This window comes from Mytilus californianus, unplaced genomic scaffold (genome assembly GCF_021869535.1).
Source record: "Mytilus californianus isolate M0D057914Y unplaced genomic scaffold, xbMytCali1.0.p SCAF_3, whole genome shotgun sequence".
NCBI classification, from domain to species: Eukaryota; Metazoa; Mollusca; class Bivalvia; order Mytilida; family Mytilidae; genus Mytilus; species Mytilus californianus.
This window is the reverse complement of record NW_026262679.1, coordinates 122,447,382-122,464,555: the sequence shown is the minus strand read 5'-3', so window position 1 is coordinate 122,464,555 and position 17,174 is coordinate 122,447,382. Positions and strand designations below refer to the sequence as shown.

The 17,174-nt window shown below is 32.0% G+C and overlaps 1 protein-coding gene across 1 annotated transcript; it reads left to right on the top strand.

Moving 5' to 3' along the window:
• Window positions 1–76: 76 nt before the first annotated feature.
• Window positions 77–2,059, top strand: LOC127733745 (uncharacterized; the record flags this gene model as incomplete). The annotated part of the gene is made up of 1 exon (XM_052243060.1): window positions 77–2,059. A coding segment is annotated over one exon (1,632 nt), but the record flags the coding sequence as incomplete, so codon positions are not given.
• Window positions 2,060–17,174: the final 15,115 nt, after the last annotated feature.

Sequence of the window (17,174 nt, the reverse complement as noted above, 5' to 3'; positions counted from 1 at the left end):
CTATTATTCCAGTGTTGTGTTTATACTCTATTATTCCAGTGTTTATACTCTATTATTCCAGTGATTATACACTATTATTCCAGTGTTTATACACTATTATTCCAGCAGTGTTTATACTCTATTATTCCAGTGTTTATACACTATTATTCCAGTGTTTATACACTATTATTCCAGCAGTGTTTATAATCTATTATTCCAGTGTTTATACACTATTATTCCAGTGTTTATTCCAGTGTTTCTACACTATTATTCCAGTGGTGTGTTTATACTCTATTATTCCAGTGTTTATACACTATTATTCCAGTGTTTATATTCTATTATTCCAGTGTGTTTATTTTCTATTATTCCAGTGTTTATACTCTTTTATTCCAGTGTTTATACTCTATCATTCCAGTGTTTATACTCTATTATTCCAGTGTGTTTATTTTCTATTATTCCAGTGTTTATTTTCTATTATTCCAGTGTTTATACTCTATTATTCCATTGTTTATACTCTATCATTCCAGTGTTTATACACTATTATTCCAGTGTTTATACTGTATTATTCCAGTGTTTTTACTCTATTATTCCAGTGATTATACACTATTATTCCAGTGTTTCTACACTATTATTCCAGTGTTGTGTTTATACTGTATTATTCCAGTGTTTATACTCTATTATTCCAGTGATTATACACTATTATTCCAGTGTTTATACACTATTATTCCAGTGTTTATACTCTATTATTCCAGTGTTTATATTCTATTATTCAAGTGTTTATACACTATTATTCCATTGTTTATACTCTATCATTCCAGTGTTTATTCACTATTATTCCAGTGTTTATACTCTATTATTCCAGTGTTTATACTCTATTATCCCAGTGATCATATACTATTATTCCAGTGGTTATACACTATTATTCCAGTGTTTATACACTATTATTCCAGCAGTGTTTATACACTATTATTCCAGTGTTTATACTCTATTATTTCAGTGTTATTCCAGTGTGTATACACTATTATTCCAGTGTTTATTATCTAATATTCCAGTGTTTATACTCTGTTATTCCAGTGTTTATAAACTATTATTCCAGTGTTTATACTCTAATATTCCAGTGTTTATACTCTATTATTCCAGTGTTTATAAACTATTATTCCAGTGTTGTGTTTATACTCTATTATTCCAGTGTTTATACACTATTATTCCAGTGTTTATATTCTATTATTCCAGTGTTTATACTCTATTATTCCAGTGTTTATACACTATTATTCCATTGTTTATACTCTATCATTCCAGTGTTTATACACTATTATTCCAGTGTTTATACTCTATTATTCCAGTGTTTTTACTCTATTATTCCAGTGATTATACACTATTATTCCAGTGTTTATACACTATTATTCCAGTGATTATACACTATTATTCCAGTTTTTATACACTATTATTCCAGCAGTGTTTATACACTATTATTCCAGTGTTTATACTCTATTATTCCAGTGTTATTCCAGTGTTTATACACTATTATTCCAGTGTTTATACTGTAATATTCCAGTGTTTACACTCTATTATTCCAGTGTTTATAAACTATTATTCCAGTGTTGTGTTTATACTCTATTATTCCAGTGTTTATACACTATTATTCCAGTGTTTATACACTATTATTTCAGTGTTTATACTCTATTATTCCAGTGTTTATACACACTTTGCTTTCAATTGTTTGTTCTGAGTGTTCCTAATGAAAGTAACTCCAGGATAACACTTCGAACGCACCAAATTTTAAAAGTGTAATTTTCATTTTACTGCATGGGAGATAACCATCAAACAGCCTTATTGTTTTGATTATTATTATTGTTATTATTATAATGTCATATATTGAGTTAAAGAGATAATTAAATGTTGCTTAAAATATGAATGTAATAACTAATTTTATTATTGTTGGTTTATAGGAGTTTGTGTCATTCATCGACTCTTGGGTGGCATTCCATACTGTTATCATTTACGTCAACCAGTTTAGGTGCACATTTGTCTCCCTTTATAACTCTACATCCTGGAGGTGGTTGAAATACACCAGCGTTTATTCCAATTCTGAAGAAAAAACGATTTATTTTATAAGAATATAACTTAGGCAAGCCTGTCTCTCTATATTATCAATTTGACTAGTATAAAACTATTCACTTATGGAATTAATTTTTAATTATTTTAACAGTGTACACGGTACGTATAGGTCATGAATATCAGTACACAAATATAAACGGAAGCCAAATATTATGATGCGAAGATAAATGATAATAAGTAAATTATATATTAACAGGAATTAAACTTATCCTGTGTATTCCATTTATCAGACATTACTGGTTATTCCATGATCCCACGAATTGTCTTATACGTTCCCAAAGTGGGAGAACTAAACTTTTTTTTATTATCATTACTATTAAACCGTTTGGTTCTGTTAAATCCTATGTGTAAAACTATGTCAAACAGGGTTAGTCCTCTAGTAGCTTCATTCTCTGATTATGAACGATTCCCACTACTTTTCCAGTGCAATAAAAGACCACCTACACTGTCTTATTTTGACACATTATCGAACCTTTATTTTGACACTTTAAGTTTTATACATTTTGGATCTTTTTTTGCGTACTGAATATGCTTAACACATTTGCCGCTGGACATTAAAAAACCAACAATTGTTTTATTATATCCTTCTAGTGTTTTTTCCTATTACCTTCATTAGCATCATTTTAGGCATGTTTTACTTTTGAAAATGATTTAACTAAATGGTACATCGAGAGAATAAAACCAAATTTGATTAAAACGTGTATTATAAATGAGTCCTTACCCACAAATATGCATACCACCGTTAGCAAGACATCCAATTCTAATGCAACGCTCAAAGTCTTCTAATGAGTCATTAAGTGCAACAACTCTGTCCTGGTACGTGCAGTTCTTTGGATCTATGGAATAAAGAGTGGAACTCTGCTTAAATTAGTAACCGTTTAATTGAGACTTTCTTATTAACCAAATTTGACTCTAAAACTAAGAACATTAGTTTGAGCTGCTTAATATGAAATATTTTGTTATTTTTGTGAATTTTCCTCACCTTAGTAGCGATTTACCAACTCATCCGCGTATGGAGTATACATTTCTCAACTCATACGATTTTCAGGAGCTTGCAGCTGCTACTCAGAGTTTGTAAAAAGTTATAAGTGCCGGAGCAAAAATTAATGAGACAGGGTTTTGTGAAAGAACGTCTCGTCATTTTTCTTAAAAAGTTCATTGGAAAGTACCAAGACCTAAGAGATAAATATTCAGTGTCTACTTAACAAATAATACAGGATGGTTTTGAGTTATAGATTCTATAGGTGCTGACTCTGTGTAGCATTTTATCTACTTTACAGTTTTACCTTTATTTGTCTTTTTACTTTTATGTTTAATTTGATCGTATGCCTCTTGGCGTGGTTCGGTATATATGCATCCAGCTTTCAGGTTTTTGAAATAAATGTATAAGATGAAGATTTTTTATTATTATAATCATGTACTCTACATTCGAATTACTACCCAAGAATCTTAAATAGCTACCTTACTAGACAAAAATTAAAAACCCCATGTTTTTTGTCGTTCCTTATGAGGATGGGTCAAGAGATGCGTTTCGGACACACGAAGTTTTTACAGTGTTGTTTTCATTTTGTATACACTTGTATTTATATTTTACTTATTTTGTATTTTATCGGGAATGTGTATATGTCATTATATAAGGAGCCCCTTACGGGACCCCTTATGTGCCATGTAAATATAAATATTTTCATTTGCCGGAAATTTAATCTGGTGCGCAATAGTTTGAAAAATCACGACTTTTAATCTCGTGCGCAAGACATTTAAAAACTGGTGCGCACAACTTTCAAAAACTGTTGCGTACGACTTTCAGACTGGTGTGCACGACTTTCAAACTGGAGCTCACGACTTTCAAACTGGTGTGCACGAGTTTCAAAGTCGTGTGCACTAGTTCTTGAAAGTCATGCGCACCATTTTGAAAGTCGTTAGCACGAGTTTGAAATTTATGCGCACCATTTTGAAAGTCTTGCACACCATTTTGAAAGTCTTGCACACCATTTTGAAAGTCTTGCACACCATTTTGAAAGACGTGCGCGTCAGTTTGAAAGTCATGCTCAACAGTTTGAAAGGGGCTCCGTAATTAAACTTTACTATATACTAAATGTATTATCAACTGCAAAAGCTTTTTTGTTGTCGTCTATGTTTGATTTAATTGTAAGTGTGTTTGAACGTTAAACTCAGTTGTGTTCTATGTCTGTGAGGTATGTTTACACACTGTTTTGGCTGTTGGATTCCAGATATGGTCACACGTTAACCAATTAGTATCAACTAGCTAGAAAACCAGATTTAACCTACCATTTTCGTAGGAAAATGCCTGAACCAAGTCAGGAATATGACAGTTGTTTTCCTGCTGGTTTTTTTAAACAATGTTTTTTTCACCCAATTTTACAAACATCAACAAAGATCTTTGTTTTATGAATATGGCTGTGCATAAAAATCAATGGGAAGCAGATGAGACAATCTTAACTTTTCAAACGACATAAAACGTATGAAGGACGGACATACGGACTTATATTGTTATAAGAAAACTAGTCGGTGTGGTATTATCAAATAATCAGATCCAATGGCATTGAACCATAATTTCCCTATTCACAAATAAAAGTGAAGAGGAATAAGTCATGTAAATCCAATCTTTAGCTATACCAAGTACAAATATAAATTATCAATTGTTAAAAGAAAGATTTAATCGTTTTCGTGGATTTTTTCCAATAACGAATAAACGGCAACAGATATTTCAAGGTTCTTTTTCACAATCATCAAAATGCGGTACCCGATCTTTCGCGATCCGAAATATCAATTTTTTACAAATATTACCATTTTTGCAAAGTTTCTGATTAAATTAAATCAAAATAACTTTAAGGACTATTTTTAACAGTAATATTGAACGATATTTTTAACTGAAAAGTAGTTTATGCATTAAAATTTTTTTTTTTTAAATCATGTTTGTTTACATTTTTATTTCTCTAAAATTTCGATGAGCAATCTGCTTCCTGCAGTTTTGTAAAAATGGTGTACTTTTAAGTCTAAGACTTGATTTTTCTTGGATACTGATCATAATGTTGAACCATTTTGATAGACATTTTTATTTTTCCAATAGTTGTCATTATAATTTGAATAAATTAGATTATTTACTGACGTTGCACGTGTCTTCTCGATAAGATTTCCTTCACGATCCTACACCAGATCTTTCCCGATCCAATCGCAATACTTGACCACCGTTACTTATTCTTTTACGATCATTTTTCTCGATTTACCGAATGACAGCCGTGATTTAGAAAAGTATTTTCCTTGTTCTAGGACAATTCATTGAATAGAGCATTGGTGCACTCTTGACCTTAAAACACTGTTTATATGAGTAAAAAGAGGTGCAAGGTATACATCAATGAGATATTAGCCCAACGGCACATTGAGAAAAAAATACACATGAACCTTATATATAAATTCTTTCCCACTTTGTAATGTCAATCAGCACAGTAACACACACAAAAGGTAAAAGAACAAACGTCAGGTAATTTAAAAGCTGTGTATGTTCGTAACGGCCGATAAAGCAGACAACAATGTGGCGTAAATTCTACATGGAAGATCTTTATAATGAAATTATTATAGATTTTTCTACATTTAGGTCCATGTGCTTCATTTAGAATAAGATAGTAAACAATCATATTATCATCACATCTCAGCTTAATGCCTCCTCTGAACATTTGAATGTCCTTTCTATGTATTGGCTGTCTAAACTAAACTGAATCGTCATCTTTCTTTAAAGAAAAATAAGAGTTTAATATTTTGTCTCGTATACAATAAATTGTCTGAAATTAATTGTTATACTGTGATTAATTTAATTCACCCATTTCACATTTCTGTAATGTTATGTTCCTATAAATGCATTTGTCATGTTTAAAGAGGAAAATAGGTTTGTTATCTGACTAACGTCCTGAATAGAGGATAAAAAAGGGTTATTAACCTATAGTTGCAATTTTTTAACTCTGTCATGTTGCTGTTTTCGACCGATTTTTTAAAATATACAGTAACTGCATTTTTCACCCCATTACTTTTTAACGTATGTACTTGATTTGTATAATTATCTACAATAAAGTTTTAAAAAAAGGTTTCGTACATCATGTAAAGGAAGTCGAAAGTGCTTAAGGGTGCACGGTAGTATTTCCTGGCCCGTAGGGACAATGCTAGCCTTTTTAGAATTTTCCCCACTTTCTAACACTGCTCAAAATTCTACATACACAGTTAACTGAAGTACTTTCATTATAATATTCAGAAATGAATTTGAATATCTGTCATGACCGTTTACTTTTTTTGCTATCCTTATAAACCTAAGGCCACTAGTGCTTTTAGGTCTTTTATCAAGCAGTGAATGCAGAATTTTAAAACATTCTCATTATTCATTTTCACCTGCATGTAAAATTATTTCATATTTTTCTACACCTGATTCATCCCTCAGTTTGAAAAAGTATGATCAGTAGATACTGTATATTTTGTCCAATCACACTGTTCAGATACATTGACTAAAGTAGGGTACACAAAAGAGCAACCTAAATTCCGGAATGTAAAAACAATCGTGCCCTCTCAACTAACCTGGATTTGTAAAAACAAAAACATATTGATGGAAAGTTTAACCATGTAAAACTTCTCGGAGGGGTACTTAGCCTTTGCAAGATACCATGACTCCTCCCTATGAAACATATTCTCATTTTCTATTCGCAGTGTTAATCTACCTCCCTTCATCCAGGTCAATCTACATTGCAGTGTCTACCTATTATATTAATTGTTTTAAAAAGTGTTAACGTCCTAAATATGAATGCAATATTTGCCACTGGACGTTAAGCAAGGTTTATCTGGTAGTAGCATGGGTTTGTGTTGATCTTAATTTAAATGTTCAATTTAGATTATGTTTCCTTGTTGTGTTGCTATTTCACAATAATTTTTCAACTACCTTCGGCAAAGTAAATCTTTGAAGATTTTGGCTGTTCTATTGAAGCCATTTTTTTTGTTCTTTATGTTTTGAAGGGTTTATGTATTAACCTTTCTCTCGAGCATAGCTGAGTATTGTAAATTTATATTATATCGTAACTTAAACCCTGTATTCTCTTCTTTTTATAATTATGAAAAGGAAAAAAAAAGAAAGAAAAATAACTATACATACTGTGATCTTTGGGTAGTTGAAACATACAAAATGAGATTATCACATGGACGCAACATGATAGAATCATGCAGGATCATAATACACATTTTGTCAATCCCATTTTAGCACTACCTCATATAAAGTATAGATATGAAATTATTACGAAATATTTGATAAGAATGTTTTTCAAAGTTGAATTGATTGTCTACAGGGAAATTTTATATCTGTAATTCTTGACCCTTGTCTTCACTACGCAACAAGGTTATATACGCATATGTCTAATCGGGAATGTTTGTTATGAATCATTTTATGTTCTTAAACATCCTGTTATGAAATATCTGTACGTCATTAAATATGACCAAGAAAACCGCATATTTGTCTTTGTATTTCTTGGAATGTCCTATTGATGGGTATGTTTGCCACATATCGTTCACTTTTCGCTAATTTCGTATGATTTGTTAGAATGAAGATAGAGGTATAATTCAAGTCATTCATTGCACGTTTTACAATTTCGGTTTGATAATTTCATATTACTGAAAACACTGATTGCCCATCGACCACATTTGGAAATGTCTCTTTTCGGTAACCCCTCTGAGTTTCGTATAGACCACGAATAAGGAATTGCACTACCCTCCTCCTGTTATCGAAAGCGAAATGTCTCTGTGTATTCCGTTGTGCGTTTTGTCCATTAAGGTATTTGTACTAATAGCACAGTTTATGTTTAAAATTTCTTCACAACTTATTTAGACTCCATGCGATTGAGAAGTTGACACTTTCATATTGTTAAGGACCGTATGTTTACTTTCTAGTTGCCGGTTTATTTTTATTTTTTAATGTTATTATTATATTATTGGGTTATTGTCTCATTGATGTCTACCCAACATTTTAATTTTATACCTACAGGATTACAAGATCATGTTTTTCTTCCTGCACTTTTGCGGTATAAAATTTACACTAAGAAGTGCATTCGCCGATTTAGGAGTGTAGAACTGCATGATTCTAATCTAATATGGGCAATACCTTGAGCTTATTTTCAGTAACTGCAATAATATTTGTCCCCCGCGTGACGTGTTGCGGAGATATAGAAATACAGGGCGTTTATGTGTCCGTCTGTCCGGTCTTGAATAAATAAATAAATAATCTTTATTTCAAGAGGATAATCCCATTAGTTAAAACTAATCTTCCTGAGAGTCATCAAAATAATAATAACATATTTATAAGTACATACAAGTCTTGTAGGGCGCTTTCGTGTGTTTAATTCTTGTCAGATTTTTATAAAATTATACCAGAAGTTTACATTAGCAATGTCTCGAACAAAATCGAAAATCAGTGCCGATCAAGTATTTATAAATGAGTTATGCCCCTTGGAAATATTCATTATTTGGAAATATATATATTGTCGGCGCTCTCATGTGTACAAGTGTTGCAAGATTTTCATCAAACTTATATCAAAGGTTAATTTCAGCTATGTCTAGGACAAAATTGAAAATCAGAGCCGATCAACTGATTCGAAAAAGAGTTATTGGAAATATTATGATATGGAAAATTGCATTATAAGTGCTTTAAGGCATACATTTCTTTAAGATATTTATAAAAAGTTATATGCTATTGCCCTTGGAAGATAAAATATGTGCAATGCTTGAGATGTCGTGGTTATTTTTATTTTACTTGCACGGGTGTTTTCGTAGTTTGTTATACCGGAAGCTGAGTTCATTTTAGATCCTTAAATACTGTACTATAAACACTTGTGTGTTGTTGAAGACGATATCTTTTGACATTTTGTGTTTTTTATTTTGATTTCTGTCTCATTAATGTATAGCCTCATCTCTTTTCTTAATTTCATATGATGCATGTCCTCGAAATTAAGCGAAGAAATCATAGTCATAATAAACCATAGTAGCTGTACTAGTTACAAAGCAGGCGAATGTGCCTTTTTCTTAGCTTAAATCAACCAAAAAAGCACAACACGAAATTAAATAGTTATTATTTATATCACATTCGACAAGAAAGTACATGCTTTGATGCAAGTTTCTTTATGTCAGCCAAGAATAGGTTCCATAGAATGACATTCCTTAGTGTGGTCATTCGCATAAACTACCTTTCGTTCACATTTGTCTCCCTTTATGGTAACACAACCATCAGGTGGTAAAGATCGACCGGCGTTTATACCAATCCTATTCAGTAAAATAATTTCATAATTGAAACAAGAACATAGAAGAAGAAATACTTAAAACAAAATGAACTTATAATTGTTTCATTGAAAGTGATTTAACCCATCCGCTCCCAGTTCCTTCATTCGATTGCAGTCTAGTTAAAACATTCAGTGTTTCATCTCATGCATTTAATTAACAACTTCTGACAATTGATTGGTAATCTGTGAATGTAAATAAAATATATCTTCACGTTAATTTAAACTTTTGTAAAATATATCTCTTTTTAATTCACGAAGGTCGGTAGTTCTCTCCGGGCTCTCCGACTACCTCTACCAATGAAAACTCACTGCACGAAATAGCACAATAGTGCTGAAAGTGGCGTTAAACACCAATCAATCAATCAATCTTTTTTTAATTCATATTGGATATTTTAACCTGGACAAAATCAGTTCCTGTAATAAAAAACTATTTTCTTAAAATATATATACTTTGTTTCTTAATTTCTTACCCACAAATAAACATAGAGCCATCTGCGTGGCATGATATTTCAGTACATATATTGTAATCAGTATGTGTACTACTTAGGGCAACTACCACACCCCTATACGTACAATTTGCTGGATCTATAAAAAATAATTATATCATAATTACAATTTATAATTTCATTAGAAAAAACTTTTTCGCTAGACTTAGATGCCTGCCACTGTCGTACGCACTGAAAATGGTATCCTACGTCACTTGACGTTTATTTTATAAAAAGTACCATTGTAAACATTTTCTTGAAATGTACGAAAAAATTAATTCCGAATTAAAAAGTGAAAATTTAAGAGCTTAAACTATTATAAAGCAATTAATGATAAACACCTACTATTTCCAGGAGATGGAATAGGTCTACAAAACGGTTCTGCCAAATGTATCAAGAAACATATCATAATAGCACAAGAGACTGCGATTGCTGTCTCCATTTTCATGTTAAGGCTGTAATGAATTGTTCAGGTTGGAATGTTTTATAAAGATAAGATAACCTCATTTGTCTTCGTAAAATTTTCCATCAGAGTATTTTAGTTTTATTGTGAACAAACATGCATGGGCATTGTCATGTACGAAATACAATTCAATATACTTTGATAAAGAATTTCACGAAGCTTAATAGAAAAATGTACGCTCACACACGTATACTAATAGTGTAACAAATGGAATATTTTATGAAAAGGCGAATATTTCATTTTTTAACACTATTCGTAATATGTTTGTGAGCGGACGTGCTAGTTAATGTGTTTTCGAACTTATTCATTTTTTGCTAGTTTATATTTTAAGTATAATCCAAAGGATATATTCGTAGTTGTACGGGGGTTAATTCAGTTAATAAATATACGTCATCACGGACCACCGATTTTGGGGAGAGCTTTCTGGATAACACTGAAGACCTGAGCTCTTCTTTATATTTGTAGATAATGTTTGTAATGGTTATTTTTTTTAACTTGATGGATCAAAAGTAGGGTTATTTTTTTTTTTTGAAATGACTGCTGAAGTCACTGAATGTTTTTACTACAGGGTTGCAAAATAATGGGGTTCAATGTAGGAATAAGCTCGAATTTACAGTGTTTGTAAACAAGGCCAGGTGAAAGGCCCAAAAATTCCACATGACCCTATCTTCTGATTGTTGCTAAAGATGGGACTAAAATTGTACTTTAATGAATGATTTACGAAAGCTTCGCTTTTCTAAAGTTAAACCAAGGCATATGGGAGATTTTTTTACTGAATTTGCCCCTGAAGCTGCAACTGGAACCAATTATTAATTTTGTTCTCCGGGTTACGTCCCTTGATAGAGGATGTTAAAGCGTCTCTGTTACAATGTACTAGTAGTTATTGTCGAGAATGTCGAGAAATTTATGTCATGTAAGGCGTACAAACATTCTGAGATTATATTTTAAGAAGTAAAACCTTAAGTACTATGAGCATAACGTTATAATGCACAACGTTAAAGTGTTAAGTAAAATTACATTTTTTAACAACGAGAGTAGATATCAAGGTAGACAACTAAACGACAAAATAATAACTCGATTGGACGTGATAGACTTAAGAAACAACATGCAAAAGACAAAAAAGAACGAAGAGTGATCCTACGATATACAATATGTGTAACAGCAAGCAACATGCAGATAACAAGTTGACAAAATATTCATCTCCGCGAAAATAACTCCAATGATTATGACATTTATGAAGAAGACAACAGATTTAACAAGTCGGGTTTCTAAATTACGTTTAAAAACTAGTTAATAGCGCTGTGAGATCGTGTGCGGAACACAAGGGTGTAAATGTTGGTTTTAAAAGACTTTTGAAAAAGAGAGGTAATTCTACTTATACAATGACAGTAAATATAAATAACTTTTTGAATAAAATTGAAACAGAAAATAAGTTCTGACCAAAGGGAATTTGTACTCAAAGGATGATGTCCCCTACAACTCAAATACAAACTTAAATCAATAGACTCACAATATAATTGACTAAACTATTAAACTACACAAAAGGTGCCACATGTGAAGCAGAGTATGCTTACCCTTCCGGGGCACCTGAGATCACCCCACTTTTTGGGTAAGATCGTGTATGCTTAGTTTTCTACGTTGTGTTCTGTATACTGTTTTTTGTCTTTTTGACTTTTGTTTTTTAGCCATGGCGTTGTCAGTTTATTATCGACTTATGTTTTTTGCCATGGCGTTGTCAGTTTATTATCGACTTTTGTTTTTTGCCATGGCGTTGTCAGATTATTATCGACTTTTGTTTTTTGCCATGGCGTTGTCAGTTTATAATCGACTTTTGTTTTTGGCCATGGCGTTGTCAGTTTATTATCGACTTTTGTTTTTTGTCGTTGTCAGTTTATTATCGACTTTTGTTTTTTGCCGTTGTCAGTTTATTATCGACTTTTGTAATTTGCCATGGCGTTGTCAGTTTTATATCGACTTTTGTTTTTTGCCATGGCGTTGTCAGATTATTATCGACTTTTGTTTTTAGCAATGGCGTTGTCGGTTTATTATCGACTTATGAGTTTAAATGTCCCTTTGTAATCTTTCGCCTCTCCTTTGCGTTTACTTTTTTAATCGCTCTTATGTTGCGGAGTTTGACATGAAATATTAGATGTGCAATGTATGGTACCAACATTTCATTTCGAGTACTTTTGCCGATAATTTCCTTTTTGTATATAGTTTTGGTATTAATTGTAATAACTCGTTTAATGGTGCAGGTATTTTAGTACGGAAATCATTAAATTTCAAAATACAAAATTTAATATTTGAAAGGAAAGAATGTGTTGAGATAAAAAAAACAAACTTTTGTTCACATAGATACTATGACATTTGCATTACATCTGTATTTTTACCTTTCACCAATTGTCTTTCTGAAGTTTATATGAATTATATTGATGAGTCATGTGCATGCTATGCCATGTATTCTGAATATTGTTCTACTATTAAGTTTAGGTAGTGACTGTACAATTGACTTAACTAGTAATACTGCAAGTAGTAAGTTGATAGAATTTATGTCCTGTATCATTATTACAGGGAGAAATATCCGAATATTTGTTGTATATATATTCAATGTATATATATGTCTACAACAGAGGTTAAATAAAACTGTGCGTATAAAGTTTCTCCTCATTCTCCATTTTTTGCACAGATGAATATTGATATGCTCAGCAGAGCGTAAAATATATACAACCTAAATAGAAAGACATTGAAATGGTCAAAAGCGAATGATTTTAAACTTAAGATGTATCGACATTTTTTTTTAATTTTGAGATTAACTCTGATGAAGTTAAAGAAGGTGACGTTGGACGATTCTCCTCTCAGCTTATAAATGCGCTTCATATGGCGGCAAATTACGTATTGCAGTGGGGACGTTCTGATTATGCTTACAACCCTATTTGAAAAACTAAATCGTACTAACTGTCGTTTTGAATATTTCCGCGATATATACTCTGAACAACCAACTGACTGTTTCAATTAAACTATTTTCCAGGACATCTTGTTGAAAGTGCAAACATACTTTAATAATAGTGACAAAGCATCTATTCCGGAACTTGAAAAACTAATTACTTTTGAAGAATGTCGTGACCAAATACTCCAAAGAGCGGGAAAGCACCAGGACCAGATTGTATAACTAACGAAAACATCAAACATGGCGGTGATCAAGTGATAAAATGTTTGTGTAAACTCTTTACTATGGTTTTGAAAACTAAATGTTTGCCTGTTTCTTTTCTACATGGTATTATTATTCCATTTTTTATAGAGGAAGTAATAAAGATAAAACTGAACAGCTGTGACATAAACATCGGGTTTAGAAAAACCTTAAAAAAAAGATATTTTTGGTTCGTATTCATATATATATAGATATATAATAATCAATTAGTTACTATCATGTATATCGATCGTTATTCCTGTGCGTTTTCAATATTTTTAGACCAAGCTTTTGATCGTATATGGTAAAATGCGGAAAATTGGCATAAAAGACGGACACTGTTTATGTACAGTATAAATGGCCAATAACATTTGACCTAATAAACCTCTTATGAAGTATGACACGCATTCTTTTCTTGATAGTTACTTGGATGCTCTTTACATCCCTGATAATTAAAAACAACTATGGGCAAAAATTGTGATTCAATCACTTTGCACTCCGAAAAGAAAATAATTTGAAATCGCCAATTCAGTGTCGACCAGAACTTAGTAATAATTAGGAAATTCACAACGTTAACATATTACATGTATCTGTTCACAGAGTTGGCTAATCGCATTTGGATAATAAACTATTAGTCACGGTAACATTGGGCTCAATAGCAATAAAGGATGGCCTATGCTCTTTGTGATGTTGTCGTTCCACTGATGTCGTTCACTTTTAGTTGCCTGTGAAAAACATTTAGAAGCATACAATAATATGGAACTGTTTTGACATTTTAGGAATCGGTTCGCTCTTTAACGACATAGGTGTAGCCTTACTCGATGTTATTACATATCTTTATAGAAACTTTCAACTGTGACAACTGGAATTTTATGTAATTGAATTCGTGTATGAGTTATATACCCTTATATATATATATATATATTTCTCTAATTCTTCGTCAATTTATCCCTTTCTGCACCCATTGTATAAAAAAAAATTTAATCAACGTGTGGTTCGTTTGATCTCAGTTCTTCATTGGTTAAAATCCGATTATGACGTCGAATTTTCTTGCTTTCCTCTGAATTTCCTATTGTGACGGCATGAAAAAAGGCGACCATGCCTGATGACGTCACATAGAAAGAATACATCTTTTTGCAGATCATTCAAAAAGAAGGACTAAGTTTGCCTGCATATTGTTTGAAAATCATTAGAGAAACAGATTCCACCACCAAATCTCGTGTAATACGATATTTATCCACTCTCGACAATTAAATTTTAAATATTTAAAACGCTCGGCGAGCCTCGCGTTTTAAATTTGAAAATTTAACTGTCTCGAGTGGATAAATATCGTATCACACTCGATGCAGTGGTAGAATCTATATATATCCAACGCAATCATAGATTTGAACGTTGTTTTCAATTTAGACTTGTTTATATATATATATATATATATATTCTTCTTACTAATACTCATATTATGCAAATCCTAAACAGTACGAGAAGATAACGTCATCAACTATAGTCCCAATTATAAGGGATGATAATAGGTTTCTTCCATTATTCAAAGTAACCAAAATATGCAAAATACCAATTTAAATAGATTTTATTTAAATCACATTCAACAAGAAAATCTTTGCTTCGCTGGAAGTTAATTTCAGTCAACCAAGACCCGGAAAATGAGACGTTGGATCACATTTCTTAGTGTGGTCATCTATATCCACTACCTTTGGTTCACACTTGTCTCCCTCTATCACAGCACACCCTGGCGGTGGTCCAATTACACCTGCATGAATACCAATCCTACTCAGTAAAAGAATTAAAGAAATTATAGATTTAAACCGAGGTTTAAAACATAAAACTTGATCTATTAAAACAAATTTTGTTTCATTGATAAGGATTTTTAAGACTTGATCTGTTTTCGACGTTTCCAGCCCTTTCACGATATAAGATATACAAGTGCATACTTGTAATCCATGTTTTCTTATTGTGAATGTAAAAAAACAAATATGGTACTGGAAAAGGGGCATTGGCTGCCAAATTCATATCATCTGAATTGACTCAAACTCTCAAATTTGATTTATTATATTTATACGAATTAACGCATAAAACGCACGAAAAGCGTACTAAATATGTTAATGGGCAAGGCGTGGCTATATACGATTTGTAATGTTAATGATTAGATATTGTTCAATGAAACTAAACTGCTTTTCATGAATCAAATATGTCAATCACATATTGGCGAGCAAACAAATATTTGACGCATGCTCAATTCACGGATATATAGCTTTGTAAAGTGAAAGATATGAGTGAACATCCAGTAACATATTTTTTAAGAACATTTATTATGTATTGTTTTAGATTAATAGTGAAATTGATGAGGGTCATTGATATTAAATTTTGCTTTATTTTTTCATTATTTGAGTGGCCAAAGAGGCGGAGCTAGACAGTGAAATAACAACTTCTGGGATGGAAGTTAGAGCACTGGTGAAAGCTACTTCCATTCCTTGCTTTTCCTATAACAAGCGATCAACGGCGGGATTGGGCAGTGTAATAACTAACAAATCATTCATTTAACGCACTCCTCTAAGAATAACATAAGTAACTCACTCGAAGATCAAAGTAAAATCACCATTCATGTTACAACATCCTAAACCGTATATCAGAAGTACACAAATCCAATAGAAAACAATAAGCAATGTATAAAATCGTTATAATCAACATTACGGGACTGTACGACATTTAATTAACAAAACAATGAATAATTATGATGTTTGAGGACCTATTCAGTCAACAAATTAAAGCTGCCCTCTAGTTTAATTTTTTTCAGCTGCCATTTTTCCGATAACTAAACATGATGGGCACATGCGCAAACAATTCAACTAAGGCCATAATGGATATCATGCATACAGGTGTAAATACGCTCACATTATTGTTTAGAAGGTCAATAATGTATCACACATGTTTGTTTGCTTATTTTGACAAAATTGAACCGATCTGACGGCTGTAGGCGAAATATTATTCAATATTCCGTTCTTGTTAATGTTTGCAACGTGCATTTTTTAAAGTGATATATTTTTTCTGAATATCTTACCCACAAACAAACATAGAGCCATCGGCTTCGCAATATATTTCATGACAAGCTTTGTAATCAGTATGTGTACTGTTTAGAGCAACTACCACACCCTTATAAGTACAATTTGCCGGATCTATAAAACAAAACAAAATTCAGAATAACAATTTAAAATGTCAATTTTTGGCTACATTTTTGTACATGTACATTCTTTTTACTGTCATGCACGCTTAAATCGGAATGATACATTTATTATATCGAAAAAGAGAGGCGAAAGATATCAAAGGCAATTCAAACTCACAAGTCTAAAACGTCAAGCTGACAATGCCATGGCAAAAAAATGAAAACTGATCAAACGACAAACAGGATGTAAAACACAACATAGAAAACTAAAGACTGAGCAACACGATCCCCACAATAAACCAGGAGTGATATCTAAAGACTGAGCAACACGATCCCCACAATAAACCAGGAGTGATATCTAAAGACTGAGCAACATGATCCCCACAATGAACCAGAAGTGATATCTAAAGACTGAGCATCACGACCCCCACAATAAACCAGAAGTGAT